The sequence below is a fragment of the Lemur catta genome, chromosome 13 (genome assembly GCF_020740605.2).
Source record: "Lemur catta isolate mLemCat1 chromosome 13, mLemCat1.pri, whole genome shotgun sequence".
Taxonomy (NCBI): domain Eukaryota; kingdom Metazoa; phylum Chordata; class Mammalia; order Primates; family Lemuridae; genus Lemur; species Lemur catta.
Window position 1 is genome coordinate 74,018,967 of NC_059140.1, and position 24,234 is coordinate 74,043,200.

General features: G+C 36.9%; 1 protein-coding gene across 1 annotated transcript in view; it reads right to left on the reverse strand.

Annotated features, from left to right (window-relative positions):
• RXFP2 (relaxin family peptide receptor 2) overlaps positions 1-13,649 on the reverse strand; it is a 55,832-nt gene extending 42,183 nt beyond the window's left edge. The window contains exon 1 of the mRNA XM_045566826.1: positions 13,487-13,649. Within this exon, the coding sequence (XP_045422782.1) occupies positions 13,487-13,529 (43 nt within the window). The 5' untranslated portion in view covers positions 13,530-13,649. The remainder of the gene's footprint in view (positions 1-13,486) is intronic.
• Positions 13,650-24,234: the final 10,585 nt, after the last annotated feature.

Consider the following 24,234-nt stretch of genomic DNA (forward strand, 5'->3'; position numbering starts at 1 on the left):
TGAGTAAAATCTTTTAAAGGTGGTATCTTGGGTTTCCTTCTGGGGTTTTTCATGAAGCTAACCATGACTTCTTCAAGGGCTAGATCTCACCAAATGCCCATCTTACGGGGGCAGACGCACTTAAAGGCAGAGGCAGGCAGTCAGCTGTCACAGAAGAGGATCCGGATCATTTCCTTTTCCCTCAAAAAAGAATTGAGTTGCATCTAGCAAGTATGGGCAAAGGAAGAGGAAGGGAAGGACTGACCATGTACGAATAGAATCTGCCAATTGCATTTTTCGTAATTCTCTATTTTCCACCCCAGAGAAATGTCTTCCAGAAGACATTTCAAAATATAACTTTTATGTGGAAGGAAGATAAATAAGTGAAATATATTCCCTACCCCTTGTTCTCTGTGCCCTAAATCCTTATTGTCTAAATTAGTGTCTTCCTTGGTGCTCAATAATTTTTTAAATGAACAAATAAATTGAGTCATTTAGGAATTAAAAAAAAAAGGACTAGAAGGAAGAGCTCTTTTCAACATTTAAGCTTCCTAAAGGAGACTAATGTTGTTGTTTTGATGACAAAATACTGTTTAGTCTTCCACATACTTCATTTATCATTCTGCTCTGTCAGTATACAATTTAAAAAATAATTAAGAACTCCTGCTGTGTTTGGCATGTCCTGAAAAAGAATCCCTAACTGTCTGGAGAAAGCACATTCTGCTGTCTGTTCTCCCTGCCATCTGTGGAAGTGGAAAGAGACAGTTTTTATTGAAACTTGGGGATTATAAAAGTGAGGATGCCTACATCACAGCAATGTTGATAGCTTCGGCAGCAGTTTCCACGGGACCCCTGCCAAACACACAGCCGAGGGGAGGTTCGAACATATGAAAGTGCATTGCTCAGTAATAGTCCTTCCTCTATCTTCTGGTCAATATCCTGGTTGCATCTATGAAAAGGGATTTTAAAATGACTTTTGATAGTCTCTTGCAGCCAACTGGACTGCTGCCCAAGGATATTTCTTGCTTCCTTCCAACACTTTCCCTGGGTTAGTGGGAAACATCAGGTGAGAACAATGTTTTAGTTCCTCAGTTCAGGAATCGATGGAGTCTTTGCTTTCTCTGGTTCTCTGCCAATGCTAGTCCTATGTGAAGCTGAAAAAAAAAGTCTGTGTCCTCTTTGTCTGGTGTTCTGGCTGAGACCTCCCACACTAATGCCAGACATGATGAAATGACGACTCCATGGCCCTGGGAGAGCACTGGGGACACTGGCCAAGGAGGCCACTTCCCAGAGTGCACCACTCCTGGAGGTGTTCAAGTCAATTCAGACGACATTGTCACTGAGGAAGGTGGTGGTGTTGCTGGGTGACTAGAAATCACAGATGAACCCTGTGCCATTGACTCTAAAGAGCCAACTAACTGCAGCACCAGAAAAACATTGATTTAACATCCAGGGGATGTTAACTGAGTGTCTACTATGTGCCGGGCTTGATGTCAGTCAACAAGACAGACAACGTCCATTCCTACCTGGCCCTCAGGTGCTGGGATCTCTGTGGGAACAGCAACACCATTCTGGGCAGCTCCAGTGAGAGGCAAAGGTGAATCCAGCTCCATCTCAGTCCACCTGCCCGAAGCCCCCCACTTCTGCAGAGAGTCTTGAGTTTCACTCAAAGCCCACCTTTGTAGGGTAGATATTTTACTGTTTCAAGGAAACTAGGAAAGACTCTCTAAAAAGGCTTTTATGTGAAGGTGGGTGGAGATAAATTGGCCTCTTGGTTGTGTTTTTTTTTAAAAAAAACTTGGAAATCTTACGCTTTTATGCTACTGTTTGGTCCTCCCTGCCCTGACAGCTAGGCCACATCAGTCATTGTACAGGATTCTGATCCAGTTTTATTCACACATTTACCCCTATCTTCTTCCCATTTCAAAGATTTCTGGCTTAGCTGAATTTCTCTAAACCCTTATTTTCGGCAGTGTTCTTCTGGCACAAACCAACCAGCTCATGCCAGTGAAGCCCCTCAGGACTCTATACGCAGATTTTCTGCATGAAATTTTACCCTATCTCCCTCTTCCGATGATTGCCTGATATTTGAACAGATAGATTTGGGAAAAGGGTGCCTAAGTTTGTGGAACAGAGTGTAGGCACAATACATTTTGATTTAAATTGGCAAAATAAAGAGAATTTCAAATTGCCAACATCATTGTCAGCAGGGATGGATTTCGGCCCCACATCCCCCTTGCTGGGTGCCTTTGTGTGGGTCCCAGACTGAGTGCTGTGGCCCTTGAGGGTTATGAGGGATTTGAGGAAACAAGGAAGACATCTCTTCCAAAAGTATTTCTTCTGCCCACTGGTAAACTGCCTAAACTTCACTTTTAGAGATTCATTCTTTTAGGTTAAAAAGCTTATCTTCTAGTATTTAAATACCCCATCTTATTCTGCATGATGTGAGAGACGACCTTCTTCCTAAAACCTGCCTGAGCACAGAGAACTCAGAGAACGCAGGAGTGGGGCGGGTGAAGACCATGGGAGGGTGACTGTGGAGCAGACAGACAAGCCGACGCCTGATGGTGGCACGGAAAACGTGGAAAGGAGAGAAAGTGATACCTTTATTTATTAGTGTCTCTCTTCTGATTCCTGTTTGATTCATCAACTGTTCTGTCTCAAGGAACTCTCACTATTCTTCTTGGGATTCTCCAAGATTCCCCCCAACCACATGCACATACACAGGCGGATGCTCAGGGATTCACTCCGACTTGCAGCTACTTGCCAACAGTTTCACTTTCCCTTCTTTTGCTCTGCTGTCCAAAGTGGGTGGGACAGGAGTTGTCAGAGAATCTCCTCCTACCCCCACCAGGTTCCAGGGAGCCTCGTGGGCCCGGGAGGTCTGAGAGTCTGTCGGGGAGGCTGAGTGGTCTGGGCTTCACTGACCCATTCTCCATAGGGTGATTGGGGAAGGACCTGGGACATGTGGGAGGGCAGCTTGGCTCTAGAACATTCTGGGAGCCTCATCCCAGTCTTGTGCAAGCAGCTATAAACATCTGGGGATGAGTAAAAGCCTAGGAGGGGCTGGTTGGAATTGGTCCACCTCAGACTTTCTTCCACCATAGTGGAGGCCCTACCCCAGACTGAGGTCTCCCAGCCCATGCTGATCTGAGGGCTCTTTCTGACAGCCCCTACCCAGGTTCTCTTCGCCAGCCATGGTGTAGGGAGCGGGAGTAGAAACAAACAGGATATTCCTTAAAATGCTGCCCTGAAGACAAAATCAAACCAAACCAAACCAAACCAAAACCCAATAAACTTCCATCAACTTACAAATTTTTTTTTATTAAAAAACTTTTTTTTTTAGAGACAGGGTCTCTTTCTGTCACCCAGGCTGGCGTGCAGTGGTAGTGTGGTCATAGCTCACTGCAACCTCAAACTGCTGGGCTCAAGCAATCCTCTTGCCTTAGCCTCCTGAGTAACTAGGACTATAAGCGTGCACTAATTTTTTTTTCTATATTTTGTAGAGACAGGGTCTTGCCATGTTGACCAGGCTGGTCTCAAACTCCTGGTCTGAGGCAGTCTCCTGCCTCAGCCTCCCAAAGTGCTGAGTTTATAGGTTTCAGCCACTTCGCTCTGACTCGACTTATAAATTTACCTGTATCCAAGACTGCTGCATGTGTCCGGGCAGGACAAACCTCCCACAAGTTTGAGTGCTGTTCACATAGACTCCTTGTGCAGAGCCTTATGGAAATCACACAGTTCTAGTCCAAGGCCCTGGATGCTCCTTTTAGGATGCATAAAGGATGGAGGTCTTCCTTCTCATCCATAGTAAAGCCTCCCATCTGTGTTCTACACTCATTTTCTCATACTCTTTCTTTGTTAATCATTTTCTTTCTTTCCTATAGTTTCAATATCTCTGTCTCTCCCTGCATTTTTAACAATGGTCTTATTCAATCAGCTCTCATCTTCAAAACAATCACATAAACCAGTCAGCCAAGCCAAATCCTGTTATACCCACTTGACTCTAGACGGACACACTCTTCTCCCCTTCACAATTAAATTTCTCAGAAGTACCGTACAAGTCAATATCTCCATTTCCTTACTACCCTTCCATTCTTAAATCCACAGCTTCCAGTCTTGGCCTTGCTACTCCACTGAAATTCTTCTCACCAGAATCATCAGCATCCTTTTTGTTACTAAATTCAATAGTTATTTTACAGTCCTCGTCTTACTTGTCTTCCTGTGGCTTTTGACCCATCCAACCACGTTCACCAAGTTGAAAACTTTTTGCCCTTGGCTTTGTGATGTCTCACACCCCTGGTTACTTCCTCTTCCTTATTTTCTAAAGGTTCCTTTCCCCCTCTTCATGTTCTTAATTAATCAGCTCCTTTTTCTTTGTCAGTATCCTGAATGTCACTGATGTGCATTAGGTCAGAGGTGTCCAGGTTTTGCATTTCTTAGACCAATAAAAGGACTCAAAGAATTTAGAGGGACTTGCAAAAAGTTCCTAATATTTTAGTTTGTCAAATAAGGGTATGTTTTAAAAAGCTCTAAGTTGCCATGTATTTTAATATTGATTTATAAGAAACGTAGTTAAAAATTAGAGAGAACATATCCATAGAAGAAAAAACAGTCCTTTCAAAGGAATACATTTAGCTTTATGAAGAACGAACTAACTTATGTATGCTTATGATCGGGTGAAACTTTCGTGGTGACAGCAGTGTTCTGGAACAGTGTTTGGAACCGTGTGTGAGAAAACAGAATCTGGCAATGAGACCAGAATTCTTTCAGAAGGTTAGCCCTCTGTTCTCTAACTTGGAAATATTTTCTCCCAGTTTGTCACTTGTCTTTAACTTTGCTTAGGAGCAACTCCAGGGATAAAACCGAGCCTTGTGGCTCAGATCCTGACTTTAAAATAATTGGTCACTACTATATAATATATACATGTAAAGAACCTCAACTTGTATCCCCTAAATCTATTCAAATAAAAAATAAAATAAAATAACCATGCAAACTAAAAATAGAAGGTAACTCACTTGATTTAATTATGGCATCTATAAAAACCCATACCATATAATATATTTAACTGTGAGTTTTTGAAGGTTTTCTGTTTGACACTGGGACCAGGACAATGATGTCCACTATTACTATATGTATTCATTATTATACTGAAGGACTTAGCCAGTGCAATTAAGCAAGGAAAGTAAATCAGTGGTATAAATACTGTGAGAGAAGAAATAAAACTGTGATTATTCATGGCTGGTATGACTATGAACATAAAAAATCCAAAATAGTAAATTATTAGTATTAGTGAGTTTAGGAAGGCTTCTGCAAAGTCAATTGTATTTTTATATATCAGCAAGAAACAATTAGAAAATGAGGTGTTTAAAAAACACAACTTACACTATAGCATCTACAGAGTTATATATTTAGGCATAAATCTAGCAAAAATGTACACAGTACTTATGTAAAGTATATGCTATTATTGAGAGTCATAAAAGCCCTAAATAAATGGAAGACAATATTTTAAAGATGTTAATTCTTTCCCCAAATTGATCTGTAGATTAAAACAATCCTAGGGGTTATGGAGAAGTGGATTCTCCTAGGCACGTGGAAATGCAAAGGGACACGAAGAGCCAGGCCAGCCTTGGGGAAGGAGACAAGGTGAGAGAACTTGTCATCTGTGCAGTGAAACTTATCATAGTGGTATGAGAATTCAGGCAGTGTGACATTGGGGCAAAAACTGAAAAATAGGCCAACAGAATAGAATAGAAAGTTTGGAAAAAGACAGAGCCATGAACATTTGCACTGCAGAGCAGTGTGGGAAGGTGATAAGCAATTCCAGGTGGGTATAAAAGGTGAAACAACAGAGTTTCTGAGAATAATGTAAGAGAAAATCTTTATGACCATGGGGTAGAGATCGTAAGGAGAATACAAAAAAGAAAAACCAAACAAAAGCACTACTCATGTAAGAAAAATAACTAAATTACAATATATTAAAATTAAGGACTTCTATTTAAAACAAAGAAAAAGTAATCATTAAGAGAATGTAAAGGCAAGCTGCAGGGTAGAAGACATTTGCAAAGGGCCTGTAATGAGAACATGTACAGACACCCTACAAATCAATAAGGAAAAGATTAGCAGTAAATAGAAAAATGGGCAGGAGACTTGAATAGGTACTGAATAAAAGAGGATATCCAAATGGCTAAAAACATCTGAAAAGGTATTAAATCTAATTCATAATCATGGAAATGCAAATTAAAACCACAATAAGATATCACTAAAGATGACTAGAATGGGTATAATTTTCTTTTTTTTAATCCAATACTACACTATTTGGTGAGGATGTTAAGCTATGCAATCTCTCATACACTGGTGGGAATGTTAATTGGAACAGCTGCTTTGCAAAACAGTTTGTCATCATCTACTAAACTCAAAGCTTTGCAAACACTGTGAGTCAGCAGTTTTGCTTCTAGGTGTGCCCACAGAAATGCATGCACACGTGCACCAGGAGGCTTATGCAAGAATACTCACAGAAGCATTATTCACAATAGACCCAAACTGGAAACAATCCAAATGTTTTTGAAAATTAAAGTGGCTAAAATTGTGTGGCATGTTCCTCAACGAAGACTACATAGTCTTAAAAATGAACAAACTAAAGCATCCAAAGTGATTTCAGATCAAGTACAACCAGCAGATAGTTCTCCATTACTTTTTACAATTATGTTGTATTCAGTTAGGAAAACATTCCTGGAAGCCCTGATTTTAAGACAATAAAATATTGAGATTTTAACATGTGCTCTTCTGTATCTAAAATGCAATTTTTCTCCTTTTCCACTTCCTCTTTCTTTGATATTCATCTCAGAAGTCATTTCTGTGAAAACCTTATTGACACTTTCCAAGACCACTCCAGAGTACAAAATTTCTCTTTTTCATCCCAAACCATCATGCACATTACTCTATTGTAGTATTTATGGCTCATTTATAATTACAGATATTTTCTTTTTTCCCATAGTTCACTGTATCCCAATAATGAAAAGAAATTTATTTTATCAATTTTGATTCTCACAGTGGCTAGAAAAGTTCTCAATTCTTAGCACCCAGCAAATGCCTCAGAAATTGTTGTCCAAACTTAGTTACCATTTTCGGGAATAACAATGTTGTTTCTATATGTGAGTCACATCTGCCTAAATCCCTATATGTGGGAGTTGGAAGCATATAGGTACTTTGATGGCCATCCATGTCAGACGCTAAGGCCACACTTGGGGGTACACTTGTTGACTGTGGTATCAATGTGGGTTAAGTACATATGGAAGTTTTATGCTCATTTTCCTTTTTCATTTGTCTTACATCAATACATCAGGTTATTATTATCATTATTATTGACATTTTTGCTTGAAGCCATCTACTATGGAAAAGGAGAGGTGGCTAGGCTTCTAATTTTCCAGTGAACTCTATGCAGGTTGGGTAATGTAGCTCACACTAGTTTGGAAAGCAGGTCACAGCACAGGTCGTTGCCTCATGCTTTATTCTTTACAAAACTTACAATTCACACATATAATAGGCAAAAATAACATAGCATTTGTGAAACCCTATGCTGTTAGAGAGGGCAACTTATTTTTTCCAAGTAAATAATTTTAGCTTTAGTTATTACAGTAAAAGCAGCATTTTAAAGTGGGAAACAGGAAGCAGCCATAAAGGAAATGGCTTTGAATAAGAGAACAGAGTTTTTCGTAATACTCAGTATAGGTTATTATCCTTTTCCTGCCTATCATAAAGTTTACATAAAGACTGTCATCTCACCCTCAGACAGAATTTGAGGCTTTTAAAGGAATATTTTTTTTTGCAGTAGCCCTCAAGGCAGAATAGATAAGAATCAATATCTTCTAAATTTCTTATATATCGTGAATTTACGTAAAAGGAAATTAGGAGTAGAAATATCTGCAGTAATAAATATGTTATTTTTAGCCTGTGTGGTTGAAACAGAATGTCCCAGGCAAGACATGACTAAGAGACAGAGAGATAGGCAATGACTGATATGATGTCCACCGGCTGGGCCATAATCAAACAAAAAAATGGATAATGACAACTGGGTAATAAATGAGAAAGAGGATTTGGCCCCAAATCAGAAGAGATTCTTCCTTAGCCATTTGTGTTATGGGCTTATTAATTTCTTCTAAAGGCAGGACTGGTAATTAACATCAAGAATGATCTGTAGGTAAACTTGCATAATAATTATAACTTTGGGGTTACACTGTCTGTAAAGAAGCTGGAGATTGATTATGAGACAATGTAGGTTCAGCTATTCCTTTGCCAAATACTTAATCTGCGCCTACAACCCTCAAATTTAAAACACCTTTTCAAGTAGGATTAATGTGTTAGATAATCCAGGTGAACCCAACTAGCAATCCTGGTATACACAAAGAGTATAACAAAAATGTTAAAATCTCTTATAGAAAAAAAATCCCTACTTATATTTTGATGTGCTAACTGCGATACTAGTTTTTCCAGAGGTGTGATCTGTGGAATATATACAGCTGTCAAATCACCTGGGGTGCTTCCTAAATATGCAGAGTCCCCACCCTAGACCTACTGAATCTTCAGGGGCTGAAGTGCTTCCCGGAATCTATTTCTTTGATGTCATCACAGGTGGGACAGGGAGCTGGGACTGGGTTTGATCCCAGCGTGGGAAAGAGACCGAATGCGGCCCCACCCGCAGGGGCTGGGGACTTCGTGAAGCCAAGCACTGGGACTGAGCCCCCGACAGTGGGTGGGGGATGGCCTAGCTCTGTCTGACCACCCAAGGTTGTGATTTGAATAATGCCCCTTGCCCATGGCCAGGAGCGAAGGCAGCAGTGGTACCTCTGCAAATGAGATTTGGAACTGGATCGTGAGATGATAGAGCTTTAAAGCTTTAAAATCTATATGATTAAAATTCTCAAAGAACTAATGAAAGGAAGAGTATCATGAAATAAAAATGGAAGTTTATAAAACCAGAACAGACAGCTTTAAATACAGTTGGAATTATTGAAATGAAAAATATAATCACTGAAATAAAAAAAAAACAACCTAGAGGTTGAATAAAAAATAAGCTGAAATTAGAGAAAGGGAGAATTAGTTAACATTATCTTCTGTGTATCAAACCCATTTGATTAACACTGAACTTCCCTGGGCAAAGCAAATAGTCGCCACACCACCTGTTGAGAATGATGTGGCATAGGCAGTTGGTGATCTGACCAGGCTTGACGACTGTAAGGCTCTGTATCACTTTAGCAGAGACCCATTGGAGAGATATGTTGCAAAATTTATAATATTTTAATTTTAGAAAGTTAATACAATGCATATGCTATAAATTATATAACATTTCCAATATGTCTGGGGCAAAATGCCATAATCAAACACATTAACATTTTTTCATAGCACAATGTATGAAATATTACAATAAGTACATGACTAAAGATACTAAATAGCTTCTGGTCAATTCTGACCAGATTTTGTAGGCAAAAAAGATCAAACTTTCAGTTTTCAGAGCCTTCTGGATTTCAGAATTGTAGACAAATCACCGTGGACCTAGAAGAAGGGAGCACTCAGTGTTGAAATAATAAGAAGGCATAATTCTTGTTTGATTGTGTTGGGTATGTGTTCCAGCAATTTGAGCAACAGAAAGGGTGACCACTGTCTGGGCCAGGAGACACTGGGGATGGAAGCAAATGATAGAAAGGGGGTAAAGGCCAAAAACAGGGAGACAAGGAAGATCTAGGAAGCCCCTGGGGAGAAAGCTCAGTAAAGACAGGAGGTGACTGGAGGCTAGGGGTATTTGAGGAAGGACAAATTGAGGGATGGAAAAAAAGGTGGAAAAAAAAAAAGAGACAGATGTGAACAATCGGGATGGAGCAGATGTGGGGATCAGAGTGAATGGGATGTAGCAAAGACAAAGGCAGAGCCGGATAAGAGAAGACTTTAGCAAGCAAAGAGTTAAGGAGCAGAGACAGGAGACCAGAGAGGGAGATTTCAGAGGCCAGGAAACCAGGCAGAGAGGGATGGATGGGAGCCAGAAGATGAGATATAGAAAAGGTGGGAGGAGAGGCCAGGAGGGTATCTAAGACAGATGCGTCTGGAAGGAGGAAGAGTAAGTGGTGAGAAGAGAAAATGCGAAGAGAGCCATGGTGGGGAGGGGGTGGGGGAGGCAGGAGAGAGGCAGGAACAGGAGCAGAGGAAGGGGCCCAAGACGGAAGAACAGTGAGAAGGAGCAGGCTAGAATTTTATCAATCACCTTGAACATATGTTAAAGGCTTTTTATTTTGTAATAAAGTTAATTTTTCAATTGCAAATCTTTTCTAGTCTTAAGAGATTCAAAAGTCTGTTTATCCCGTGAGTGCTGAATCAATTGTTTTATTTTGGTTTGAGGGTACTTTTATAACAGCAATGTTAACCTTCATCACAAACTTTTTTTAAAAAAAATACATACTGAACACATGGAAGTCTAGGGGTGAGAAATTGATGCAATATGAATAAAGTGTACAAAATAGGTATTTTAAAAGATAATTTTGCCTCTAATTTCACTACTATTTCTCATGTAAAATTAACACATTCATTTTGTCTGTGATGAACATTAATTCATGTATTTGCCAAATAAGTCAACCAAGCCGTTTTGTTTCTTAAATAGATATAAGTTCCTAAAAACTCTGTGCAATGATCTTTACATAACTACTCATACAAAATCATTCTTTGCTAATTGAATTTTATCTGGACTACTATTTTCCAGGATAAAAATGGGTAATTTTCCAACATCAACTTATTGGAAAGCAGCATCCCAGTTTTGTCTCTAAAATTCAAGTGGCAGGCAATTTTGTCACTTCAAGTGAGAGGCCTTAAAATTCTTTTATTACATCTGGTCACATATATTCACAGTAAGACGAACACATGAGTAAACGTGTTTAGCCGATGTCTTTAGAGATAACGGAACTCTATAGGCTTTAACACCCGGGTTCCAGATCTTTTCCCTTCTCCCTCACAGCAGGCTCCGTTCAGCCCTCAAGCAGGCTAGTCCTCAGGATGACTGGCCTGAAATATAATTGATTTTCACAGCTACCCGCAGCAGGGATGTATGGGTGTGAAATTAAAATTCAGTTGGAAACCTTTTCTCAAGTAGCAGCCAAGTTGAACTGACATCGGTTAGAAAAGAACCGTCAACGTTGTGCCTTGAACTTGGCCATTAGGGGGCAGTCAAACACTGCTCACCTCAAAATGCTGCTTGGGCACTGCTTTGGAGGACCGCATTTTTTGGAAGTTAGGCAAATTATTTGAGTAAGTAGCAATTGGTAGTTCCCAAGTAGCATCCTCAATACTTGGTGCTTTTAATTTCCTATATAAGCCACATGTTTTTGATTTGTAATACTGTCCTTAATTAGTCCTCTAAACAACTTCATTTTTCGAAGTGGTTTGAGATTGGTTAACAGATACAAAGTGAATAAACTAATGATAAAATATATGTAAAATAATAAGATATGTTATCTGTAGTTATCTATTAGTGTCTGTAGCTTAAGACGGTCAAGGTCATTCATTCCTTAGGCACTCCAGGTTGATCATGGCCGGAAGAGACAAGACAGTCATAGAATTTCTAACTTCATTTTGTTTACATTTGGCCTAAGAAACTATCACAAATATTTACTTAAATTTAAAAAGCAATCTTTACTCTTACATTATTCTAAATTACCTTTGTATAGTTACTATGCAGAGCCTTCCATTTTAACCATCTATAATTTTATTGTGAAAAAGAAAAATTTTGCTAATTATATAGCAAATGCTTATTATTTTCATAAGTAGGAGTAAGACAATGTATTGATTAATATATCTTTGAAAATAAATTATTTTAAACATAAAGGTTTAAATTAGCAATCAAAAGTAATGTAAAATTAGAAAATAAAAATTTCCAGAGAACTATAATTAGTTGATAAATATTTGTTAGGTTAGTACTAAGGATCTGAAATATGACATTTACTTAGATATAAAAATCAAACAAAAATTATCTGTTTGAAATTTCTTTCTTTCTATTTCCTAAAGGAACAATTACATTATGGTAAATCTTAAAATGTTATTTTAGTAATAGATGTTTTTTAATCTCAGAGTTTAAGCAAAATCAATTAAATGCGTTTTCAGGAGTAACAGCAGCAGTATAGTAAAACTGGTTAACTATAGTTATAGTGCTGTACATTAAAGAATTTTTTAAGGGCACAAATGACCTCTATGACATGTCTTAAATCTAAGAACCTACTTTGCAACTGTTTATTCTTAAAAATCTTATAAAATCGAACATTCCAAATATAGATAGGACGTGAACTTCTGAGGTAAGACCTTAAATCAAGGACATAGACTGCCTTTTACAACTGTATTGTATCAAGATGAGTTCATATATTGTTTCTCCTTAAATAATACTGAGCTTTTTATGTAAGAGAGATTAAAATACAAAGTAAAAATCATTCTAGGTGTATGAGGATAACATTTTTAAATAAGTTGAAACAATGTTTTAGTATCATTTTAAATTCAAAATAAAATTTAGGTATTTTAAAAATCTTTAAAAAATTTTTTGTTAGAAGTTTTAAGATGATTGCTCATAAATATTGCATTTTATTTTAAGATTAAAAATATTCAGTTGGAATTCACTTACTAAAATTGAATATTTAAAAACCCTGAAACTAATTTCTCAGAAAATAAGAATGATTTCAAATTTTAACTTTCTTTATTCACAGAGGTTTATCGAAAGTCTTTAAGAAAAAATATTAATTAAAATAGATACTTTTAAATAATAATAATAACCCCCAGCATACCTTCGGTATGGTGAAATGTACAAGCTCACAACAAAACAAGTGTCTTTGTTTAAAACGAGGTGAAGATTTAAGTTTTACTTTTTTGGTCGGCATTGCAATAAAAATGTCACTGACTTGAAAATTAACATTTTGACTGAAATAAAAATGTCTACAATTAAAAACAAAAAGAAAATTATCTAAATAGATGCACTTTTGTAGATTTTTTTAGCTGTATTTTAGATAGATTTACTTTTAGGGAGAAATACTGTGTTTTACATTTGTGTGTGGCTTTGGCGTTTCCAGTCTAACTAGGTTTAACAATGAAACAGAGATACTAACAATTATATAAATTTTATGGACATATTTCAACAAATTGACATTTCACAAAACACAGTTTTAGTTTATTAATTTGTCATACTTCTAAAACAAATACTGAAAATTCTCCGTTATAACTGATATAGCCAACAGTGTTTTTTAAAGTATTTTATCTACAGCTTTAATAACATAAAGGTGTGTTTCCATGAAAAGTTCGTTGCATCTAAAAATTGCTAGGCTATATGGGACTACAAGCAATTAACGATAATGAAAAGGACAAGGCAAATTTGATGTCAGCTTTTCAAACACCATAATGAATCTATTACAAACATTATAGAACTCCATAGAAATTTTGTATTCTTTGGGAATTGCAATCATTTAAAGTGAGAAAGCAGCAGCCTTACCTTTGACATCTACCAGAACGATGAAATGAAGTAGAAAGAACATTGCAATGAATCTGAGGCTGAAGAAATGCTTAAGACCAGAAATATAACAACAGGTTTACAGCAATTGAGTTATTAGGCATAGCCTCCTCATACCTCAGAAGGAGTTCTGATATAGTAACTTTGGTGCCTCCCATGTGTCTGAGCATGCTCACAGCCAGCCCTTCACTGGCACGGGGGGAGACGGACTCCTGTCACTATGCTCCAGCCTGTCTTCTTCGTTCTTTCTTTTCTGTTTCATTTTATTTGAAATCTACAGTTGTGTTGTTGGTCATTAATTCATTAAGATGTATAAAGAGAGATATAAATAAGATATATATTGGTAGAGAAGAAACATTTTTTAATCACTTAAAATTTTTTATCCTCAAAGCATGTGGAGCAATTCGCTCTTATTTAAATCCAGACATCTATAGAAGTTCTTCAATATGAAGAGATACAGATTTACATGGGGTAGGCTGTGATACTCTTCATAAGCATATTTTCATGCAATAAGCAAATGACAAAAAGGTGCTTACTGACACAAAGGACACCCACCTCTGTTCAAATGCACTTACATGTTTTCAAATGACATCTAGAAAGGTAACTATAATTAAAATACATGGCCTTGTGTTAAGTAATTACTTACTGCAAAGTATCCACACAATATTTTGAACTTCACCCTCATAATCATATTCTTTTTTTCTTCAAGTGGGTAATTTTATTATTGCTTTCAATTCTGTGTTGCACACCTATTAGCAAACGTTAATTATAATTTAGTTCTTACAGCCTGAAAGCAGCTTCCTAAACAGCATAGTTAGTACATGTAAAATACAGAAAGGGTCTTTTGGTTCTAAGATTCTACTCATGCTAATTATAAAGACTTTGATTCTGTTGACGTAATCATAAAGACTTTTCCAAAAAGACGTTGTAGAATTTCTTTATTTCCTTGTCTGCGTATAGATTTTACTAACTGGGAAATATCAATGAAGAAAGAAGTTTGTAGTACTGATTTGGACGGAGGATTTTGTAGCTGAATGATACGGATTGTCTTATATGTTGTTATTAACTGTGTCCGAACAACACTGTTTGAAAAACTATCTTGTGGTAGCTATCATCAACATAAATCATAAGAGATCGGGTTTTCCTTGTTCTTTTTTTTCATTCTAGCTTTGATAGAATAAGAATTCAAACAGAATTTGAAATAAAAATATTTTATTTATCACAAAATTTAGTTAGTTCTTTTCTCTTTTAAGAAGTTAGTTAAATTCCCTAAGACAACTTCCAGATACATTTAGATGCTTTCTCATCTGATCTTTCAAACCAAAAGAAAAAGCAACAAAGAGAATAAAGTAAAAGATGAAAAGAAATACTTCAAGATCTTTTTTACATTTCAAGTACTTTTTTTTCCTTCACTAACCTCGAGGTCTTTTTAGAGAAAAATTGCCCTTACTTCGCTTTTTAAAAAAATCAGGAATGATTTGTTTTTCTTGTATTTTGTGTTCTGCTGCCAAGATGATGGATGCTAGTTTCTGGTACTGAAACTTTGAACATGAAGTTTTAGGTGCAATTAAATACCATGAATTGTCCATCACAAGTCTACTCGAAGTTTAAATATATTTTTCACTAAAATGCAGTTTTTGGAGAGAGAAGAAATGTCAAGATTTCAAAGACTTAGCTTAGTTAGACTTCATGAATATAAAGGCTTAGCAATAAATTTAAATTGCTAAAAAGTTAACTCATTATCCCTTTCTATTAGGCTTTTCAATGTTCGTCTTTGAAGTATTAACACAAAAATTCAAAACTCAATAATTATAAATAATAGTTAAAATTTTTGACATCGTATTTTAAAGGTGGAAAATATAAGCATTGAAACAGCCATTTCATTTAATATGTTTTAACTTTCATTTATCTAGTGTGAATATCCAGCTGTTTGAACTGCAACTTAAATAGCTGAAATGTACACAGGGATATAATGTATATGTTTAAATAAGGGTGAATGAATTTACCCTCTTCTTAGAGACACAATTCAGGAGGCTCCAGAGAGTGCCTCATGCAGAGCTGAGAGGGGAGATTTGCGTAAACTGATTCATTACTGGATATTAGCTGCAAATTGCAAACGTGTATTTTATTGATCTTTGCCTGAATCAACTCATTTCTTTATTCCAATCTCCTGTGGGAAACACCCATACTTTTGGCAATAATACTATAAAAGCTCATGTGAATATATTATTTACTATTAACATGTAGCACAATTCAATATAATTCTGGCTAATTCAAAGGGGGTTATTTACTAAAAGTGCTAATTATCTATTTTTTTGTGGGAAGGGAAGGTGCAGGCATTTTCTTAGTTTCTACTATAAGTTTTGTGTAGCCCTTAGAAGCCACTTAAATATGAAGTTCTTAAATCGAGAAAAAAATTTATTTCAATATGGTCAGGAAACCCAGATTTTAAAACATTTTCAGAATTGTGTAATTGTTTCCATATAGGCTATGATTCACTATCTTGCCAAATTATTGTTTTCAATCAAGATATTTACTAAATACCTGTTATACTTAATGATAGTATAGCCTTGTGAACACCTCTCACTTCTACAGACTATATAGTCTTTTATTCACAAAATCTGTTTTTTTTAGTAGCTTAGTATCACTTTCTGTTTTGGGGGAAAAGTACATTCAATGAATGGGATATTCAATGAACAAATTACATTAATAGATAAGATTTTTTTCCTCAAAAAGACAAATTATAGAATAATAATATCAGAATCTCAAGCTCGTGATAGCAGGCCAACAGTGGCAACGTTCACCTGAATAGTTTCCTTATCATAAATCAGGTTATAGTAAAACCTTGGTAATTCAGCCATACTAGCTAAGTATTTGTGATTATAACTCTATGTTAGCCTTTATATATGATTTTGTAGCATTAAGTCATCATTCAACAAGATTGATATTTTGAGTAACCTTTTTAACAGCGGTAACAGATTTATTTGCACCCTGTGGGCAGAGCAAACCTAACTGAATCACATGATCACATCAGCATAGTATGCCCATCAGTTGAACAAACCAGTCCTGGTATAGGGTCCATTTTGATCAAGAAAGTCAAAGTTAAGTGTTCTAATTCTCATGTTCTAAGTTTAAAATAATTTAAGTCATGCTCCTCCATTTATTTGGGAATTTCAACTCTTGGCAAGCTCAGCTATTTGGAGTACAGCCGTAAACTCAGAGTAAAAATATTGCCAAGGCATCTACTACTGGCAGTACAGTAGATTAGATACTCTGAAAGAACTTCTTGCTTGAAAATACTGTAATGGCTCCTGCATAATTTTTGTTGCATTTCTGGAGCCTTCAGAATGAGAAGAATCAGTCTAAAGGGAAAACACAAGACAAAGCAAAAACCAGATGCTGAAATGGCAATGGAGCACAGCAAACAAATGTAAAAGGCAAGGTTGCCTTGCAAACAAATGCAGATATCAGCACTGCAACTTTCAGGCCAAGCCTCAGGTCAGTGGCAAAGCCTGAGAGCTGAGCCAGAGCCTCCTTAGAAGACCAAGCTGAAGACAGTCTTCATAGTGAAAGGTGGCGCCCCCTGGCACCATGGCAAAGGAAACACAAACTCTGTCAATTAAATATCCTCAGTTTAGACCCCTGGGCTTTATACCCAGGTTAACATCAACCAACTATTAGTTCGTTATCAGACATCAACCAACCTCACATGGGTGAAAGTCAACAGAAACAAAATAGATTTAGAACCCCAAGCACTTCAAATATTGAAATTATGTTATAGACTATAAAATATTTAAAGAGAAAACACAAAATCATGAGAATGAGTAAGAAATAAGAAACCATCAAAAAGAAACCAAAAAATTTTCAGAAATGAGCAACGTATTTGCAGAATTTAAAAACTCAATGAATAGGCTAAACAGCTGTCAAGACACAGTTGAGAAAACAAGTTGAATAAGGGGTAGCAGAAATTATCCAGAAGGCATAGAGAGTAACCGGGAATAAAAAAATGAAAGAAGACATTGGGAGAAAGCATGAAAAGTCTCAACATATAACTAGAGTCCCCAGAGGAGACACTAGTAAGGATGCAGAAGAGACAATTATCTGAGGAGATAATGACTGAGAATTTTCTAGAATGAATAAAATACAAGAATTTCTAGATATAGGAAGAAAAACTTCTACTAGGCAGAAAAAAAATAAAAATAAATCCAGATCTGGACATTTGGTTTTGAAATTGCATAATATCAAAGATACAGAGAAGGCTTTAAAAAAGAAACCAGAGGGAAAAGACAGATTGCCTGCAAAGGGAAAACGAGAATGCTAGCAGGCTTGTCAATAGCAGCAATGGGAGCCAAAATAAGTGTAGCAATACTCAAAGTGCTAAAAGAAAATAACTGACAACTAAAGATTGTGCACCCAGCAAACCCTCCTTTTAAAGGGAGCGTTAAATACAGTCAAGCACAAGATGCACTGAAAAGTTAAGTAAGAACCAAAATGAAAGATGCAGACAAGAAGTTTGTTGGCATTTCAGGGAAGGGAACAATCTGTGTTGTGAGAGTCATTAGGTGAAACCTGAGCTCTGTCCATCCTGACTGATGGATTTAGAGATTAAGAAGTAGTGCCAGTTATTCTTCCATTGATATTAAGAAACATCCATAGAAGGCTGAAGGGAAAAGGAAGTAAAGCAGTTCTTGTACCTGCGTGAAACTGAGAGAATGCTGCCTGTACGTACACGGCTAGACCAAAAACAGGGTAGATACTCAAAAAATACATCAGACAAATTATGCTACATTAGATTATTGTTCCCAATTATTCCAATCTCTGTGAAAGGATTATACACCCCTTCATTTTGCAGTATGACTTGGCAGGACCTCTCCGTAGGTAGTGTACGTTGACTTTTGCCTTGGTGATGAGACTTGTTTTCTACCAACTGAGTGTGACTAGATGTAACATATGCCACCTTCCAGCAGAGGCCTTAAGTGTGCTTTTGTAGTATGGCTTGGCCTTTTGTGCTCCCCCATTCCTTAACCAGAATGAAAGTCTCATGGAGCATGCTTGAACCTGAGTCCAGCCAGGCCCAGAAGAGACACAGACCTATAGGCCAGGCGTACATGTTTATTGTTGTAAGGCACTGAGACCTAAGCATTATTTTTGCTGTTGTGTTTGCCACAGTAAAACCTAACTCGGACAGATAGGTCTGGAAATCATCAGTCTAATTCTTAGTTTTACAAGGCAAAAACTGGGGTGCTTGACCTAGAAGCATGTGCTATGTGTATTGAATAAATTAGTACATAAATTCAATTTTTCTTTGCAGAGTTATTCTTCTTTGGGAATGTATCCTACATTATATACTATTTCCAAGTTTCCCAGAAGAAATAATTCGAAGAGTTCATTCTGCTCTTCTTTGGGCAATCCTGGAACAACTCAGGGTGGGTATTTTTATTTCACTTACTGATGTGTCCGTTTGTCAAACTTTGAGTTTATGTTAAAGTTGAAGAACGAGGGACTGTGACATGTGCCATGGGCTGGAGGGCAGGGGCCGTGGGAAGACATCAAGTGTGCTGGCGAAAGAGGGGCGAGTATGTGAAGTGGTTTTTAAGCCATGGGAAGGAATGTAGACCTCACGTGTCAGAAAAGGGAGAGTTGTTGAAAAGCTTGAACAAAGGAGGCGAGAGAAGTTGGCATGGCCCGCGTGGAGGGTGTGGCAGAGAGGACAGAGCCCGAGGCAGGAGGACCCGTTAGATGTACTGCACTAGTCCTGCGAGGCATGAACCAAAGACGTGGTTGGGGAACAGGGACAAGGGAACAGATGTGAGAGTTATTTCGGAGGTAGAATTGACGGGGCGATGACCCACAGGAGGAAGGCAGAGCGAGAAGCCACAGGTGATTCTCAGGTCTCTGGGTTGAGCCCGTGGGTAACAGACCTAGGAAGAGGAGGGTTAGATTAGGGATAATGTTGAGTGAGTTCTTCCATGTTGAGTCTGAGAGGCCAGGGGGATGGACAGCAAAGCCCAATCAGCAGGTGGAAATAGAGGCCAAAGTGCAGGTAGGAGGTGCGGGCAGGGAAACGAGGAGTTTCACTTGTAAAAATAATTCCTTAAATACTTTTAAGAATAAAGGGATTGAAAAGCTAAAGGGAAATACAATCTAAATTTTAAAATCACTCAGTGGTTATATGGCAGGAGATATTCATTAGAAGCCTTATTTAAAAGTCATTAAAATTCTAAGGCACTCACTGTACTAGGGCTACATACAGCTAATGTGAGATTACTATCTAATGAGCATTTATTATGTGACTAGCATGCACAAGCTTCATTGGGGTAAAACACAAGGGAGAGAGCTAAGAAAAGAAAAATTATAATGCCAGGGGGTGTAGGTGAGGTTATGTAAACAATTATATGCCGAAAATTAGCTAGATCCTTCAAAACAATGCTATGGATTTCAGAATGGGTATTCAAGGCATACAAAGCTAACAAACAAATGGGGAAAACACTAAACTCTGTGAAAATGTTGAAATGTTTTTATATTTTCATGGGATATATAGTTGCTAATTTCAATCAAATTCATGAGGCCAAATAGCATGACTTTTTCAAGCACAGGAGCAGGGAAAGGCTGAAATTCTCTATTAAATCACAGAGCTGTCTCTGAGGCAGACACATATATGGATGACTTCTCTAAGCCTTTATTTGAGGAGTCCCCTGAGCTCTAGTAAGGACCAAGAAATCTCAAAGAGATTCAGCAAGGCAGCCGAGATCCAGGCTGAGATATGAGACAGAGAAATGATTTCATTGGTTGGTGCCAACAGTGGCCTGAAATTTTTATATATATATCATGCAGCACGGCTGGCTGTCTGGAATCTGTATTTTCTTCCCTTTCCACATGCCTCTGTAGCCTGCAGATGCCTCCTCCTGTATCTTCACATCTCTCCATGATGTTCATTTAGCTCTATTTAACATATATTATTCACATTATCTTATATATATTACATATATATGTGTATGTCATACAATATGATGATTTAAGACGGTGGGAGAGGGAGGGGGCCCATCATCACAGATATGTGCCGAATGACACAGTATTTGAAAAGTGAATATGCCAAGAGGAAGAAACTTCGTAGAACTATCAATGCCAAACACTTACTATGTGAAAATGTAGAATGGAGAACAGTTAAGAAAAATAGGCTGAAACAATGAAGTGTTTCCAAATGTCATCGCCATACTTTGAGTAAGACCAGGGAAGTAATAAGGGGAATTCTGGAATTTTATATGTGTGTGTGTGTATAATTTTTTTTTTCTTTTGTGCTCAGGGAAGATCAGAGAGTGAGAAAATTTTTCTCTTCCCAGAGCATGCTGATAATAATTACAGTTTTCATTCACCTCACATCTAGTAGTGTTATTTTTCTATTTGAGGTGATTAATAACCAGTTATGTAGAAGGTCATACAGCCTTATCGACAACCATATCAGGCAGGATCATATGCAGATGTTGTTAACAAAACAATGATCCACGGCTCAGCAGTAAATACCAATTTTCCCAGGAATGGCTTGGTCCCTGGCTTTTTATTTATTTATTTTTTTTATTTCGTGAAATTATGGGGGTACAAACATTTTGGTTACATGTTATGACTTTGCCACATCCCAACCATGATTTGAGACGTGCCCTTTCCCTCCCTACAACACTCACCGTGTTCATTAGTTGTGAGTTAACCCACCCCCAACCCCATCATCAAAACTTACATCATTATAGATTCCTATGACATTTACCTGAGCTGGGTGCTTAAGAAATATTTACTTTCTAAGAAACTTTACTCTAGCAGAGTTGTTCTGTCACTTCCTTATTCTTGTGCTGTTCAATTTTACCTTAAGTTATGTGCCATTGAAGTGTTTTGTAAACAAATCTCTTGAGGTAACTGTATTAAGGATTGATTGAAATTAAAATTATTATAACTATTGCCATGTGTAGTAATCTATGAAGCCTCTAGTGCATATAGCAGATGCATACAGGAATACTACTGAAAAACTGAAACATCATATGCAATTCTGGGTTTCTTATAAAATAGAGAATTTTGCTCTATAAGACTTCCCCAGGATAAACCTTCTGGATCCTAGATGAGGTCACGATTTGAACTGAGTACTTTGTAAAATACTAGCTTTCTGGAAAAAGATTATTTTAACTCATTTTTTTTAAATGTAGCATTCAATATAATTGAAAATGTGTTGTGTGTGATAATGGAGACATATATTTAAACTGTATTGAGTTATAGCTTATATACAATAAAAATCATCAGTTTTATGTATGTATTTAAGTTTTGGCTCTTAGATTTAATTAAATCTGTAATAAATTTTGAGATTTTTTTTGTTTATGGTATTAGAAAAGAGTCAGGCTATCTACTTGCTCCAACAACAGCTGCTGTAAAGATTATCATTTCCCTATAGAATTACCCTGAAAATTAGTTGACCATATATTTGTGGGTCTATTTCTGGGCTTTCTATTATGTTCTATTGACTTCTCATCTATCCTTTTGCCAATACCACACTGCCTTGGTTATTGTAGCTTTGTAGTAAGTCTTCAAATCAAATCCCCCAACTTTGCTCTTTTTCGAAATTGTCTGGACTATTCTAGGAGGTTTCCATTTACATAGGAAGAGCCTGTCAATTTCTACATTTGCTGTTATTATGATTTGAGTGTGTGCAATCTATAAATAAATTTAGGGAGAATTTATCTTCACAATACAGGGTCTTCTGATTCATAAATGTGATATCAGTGGCCATTTATTTAGGTTTTCTTTGATTTCTTTCAGCTATGTTTTGTAGTTGGCAGTATACGGATCTTGCACATATTTGGTTAAAATTATCCTTAAGCACTTCATCCTTTTAAATGTTATAGTAAATTATATTTTTAAAAATAAAATTTTATTTCCAATTTTTAATTTCTGGCATGCATATGGAAATACAATTGGGTTTGTGTATTGACTTCATATACAGAAAGTTTGCTAAACATACTTGCTAATTCTGGTAGCTTTTCATTGACCAATTAGAACTTTCTTTGTAGATTATTATACCATCTGTCAATAAAGACAGTTATACTTCTTTTCCAATCTGCATGCCTTCTGTATGTTTTTCTTGACTTATTGCACATGCGAGGACCATTGGTACAACATTGAATAGAAGTGATGAGAGTGGATATCCTTGCCTGTTTGTTCCCAGTCTTAAGAGGAAGCATTTAATCTTTAACCATTAAGTATGATGTAAATTTTTTTGTAGATGTCTTTTATCAGGTTTAGGAAGTTTCCTTCTATTCTTAGTTTAGTTTGAACAGAAGGAAACATCTATTTCTTTTTTTTTTAATCATGAATAGGTGTTGGATTTTGTCACCTGCTTTTTATACATCTGTTGAAATGATCTTATACTTTGTTCTTACTATCTAAAATTTTTCCATAGACTATCTCAGCTTTTCTCCCAAAGCTGAGGTTTTTCATTTCTTTTTTTTAATTTCAGTGCTTTAAGGATGATACTTCACTGTCCTCTTTCTTCTATTGTTTTCAGTGAGAAGTATATCTTTTTTTCTGATATGTAATATGGATGTTTTATCCCCTCTAGTTCTTTTTAAGATTTTTCTCTGGCCAGGCACGGTGGCTCACACCTGTAATCCTAGCACTCTGAGAGGCCGAGGCAGGCGGATCGTTTGAGCTCGGGAATTCGGAACCAGCCTGAGCAAGAGCAAGACCCTATCTCTACTGAAAATAGAAAGAAACTAGCCAGACAACTAAAAATATATATAGAAAAAAAAATTAGCCAGGCATGGCGGTACATATCTGTAGTCCCAGCTACTCGGGAGGCCGAGGAAGAAGGACCGCTTGAACCCAAGAGCTTGAGGCTGCTGTGAGCTAGGCTGACACCATGGCACTCTAGCCTGGGCAACAGAGCAAGACTCTGTCTCAACAAAAAAAAAAAAGATTTTTCTCTTCACCACTGGTTTTAAGCAATTTGATTATAATGTGCCCTTAGTGTACTTAGTGTAGTTTTTTTTTTTTTAATGTTTCTTATGCCTGGAGTTTGGTGAGCTTTTTAGATCAGTGGGTGTATAGTTCTTATTTTCATTATAAACCAAATATGTCTTTGTCTGAAAATCATTTGGCCCTAAGGCATCAGGAAAATCACGCTCTATGATACAGTAAAGCCTTCAGAATAGTTGATACAAAGAAAGATTTTACAGTTGCAGTGAAATAATTTTACAAAATGCAAATAGGTTGTAAGAAATTATGAAGAAATCTATATTTAATTCTTCTTCCTTGTTTTAGCTTAAAGGTCTAAATGATAAATACTTTACTGAATACAATTGCTATATAAGAAAACTACAGCTTTATAAAACTTTTTTCTCCAATATGCTAAGCAAAGATATATTTCATATTTCTTTGCTTTGCTTTTTTTCAGACATTTTTTCCAGCTCTTTCTGGGAACCATTGATATCAGAAAAATAGAGAGAGAGAAAGAGAGAGAGAGAGAGGAAGAGGAAGGGAGGGAAGGAGGCTGATCTGTTCTTAAGGGATTAAGAGAGAAAAACAGTGTCAACAATCCAGAAAGTCATGGTCATTGAATAAATTAGAAAACCTCATTTGTCAAAATAAGCACTGACAGTCTGATACATCTTCACAGTGTGTCTTTGGCTAGCAGTATATTGAACTAGTTCTGCAATTTAAAAACTCTGTACTCACTAATTTTAATGAATTGAGTC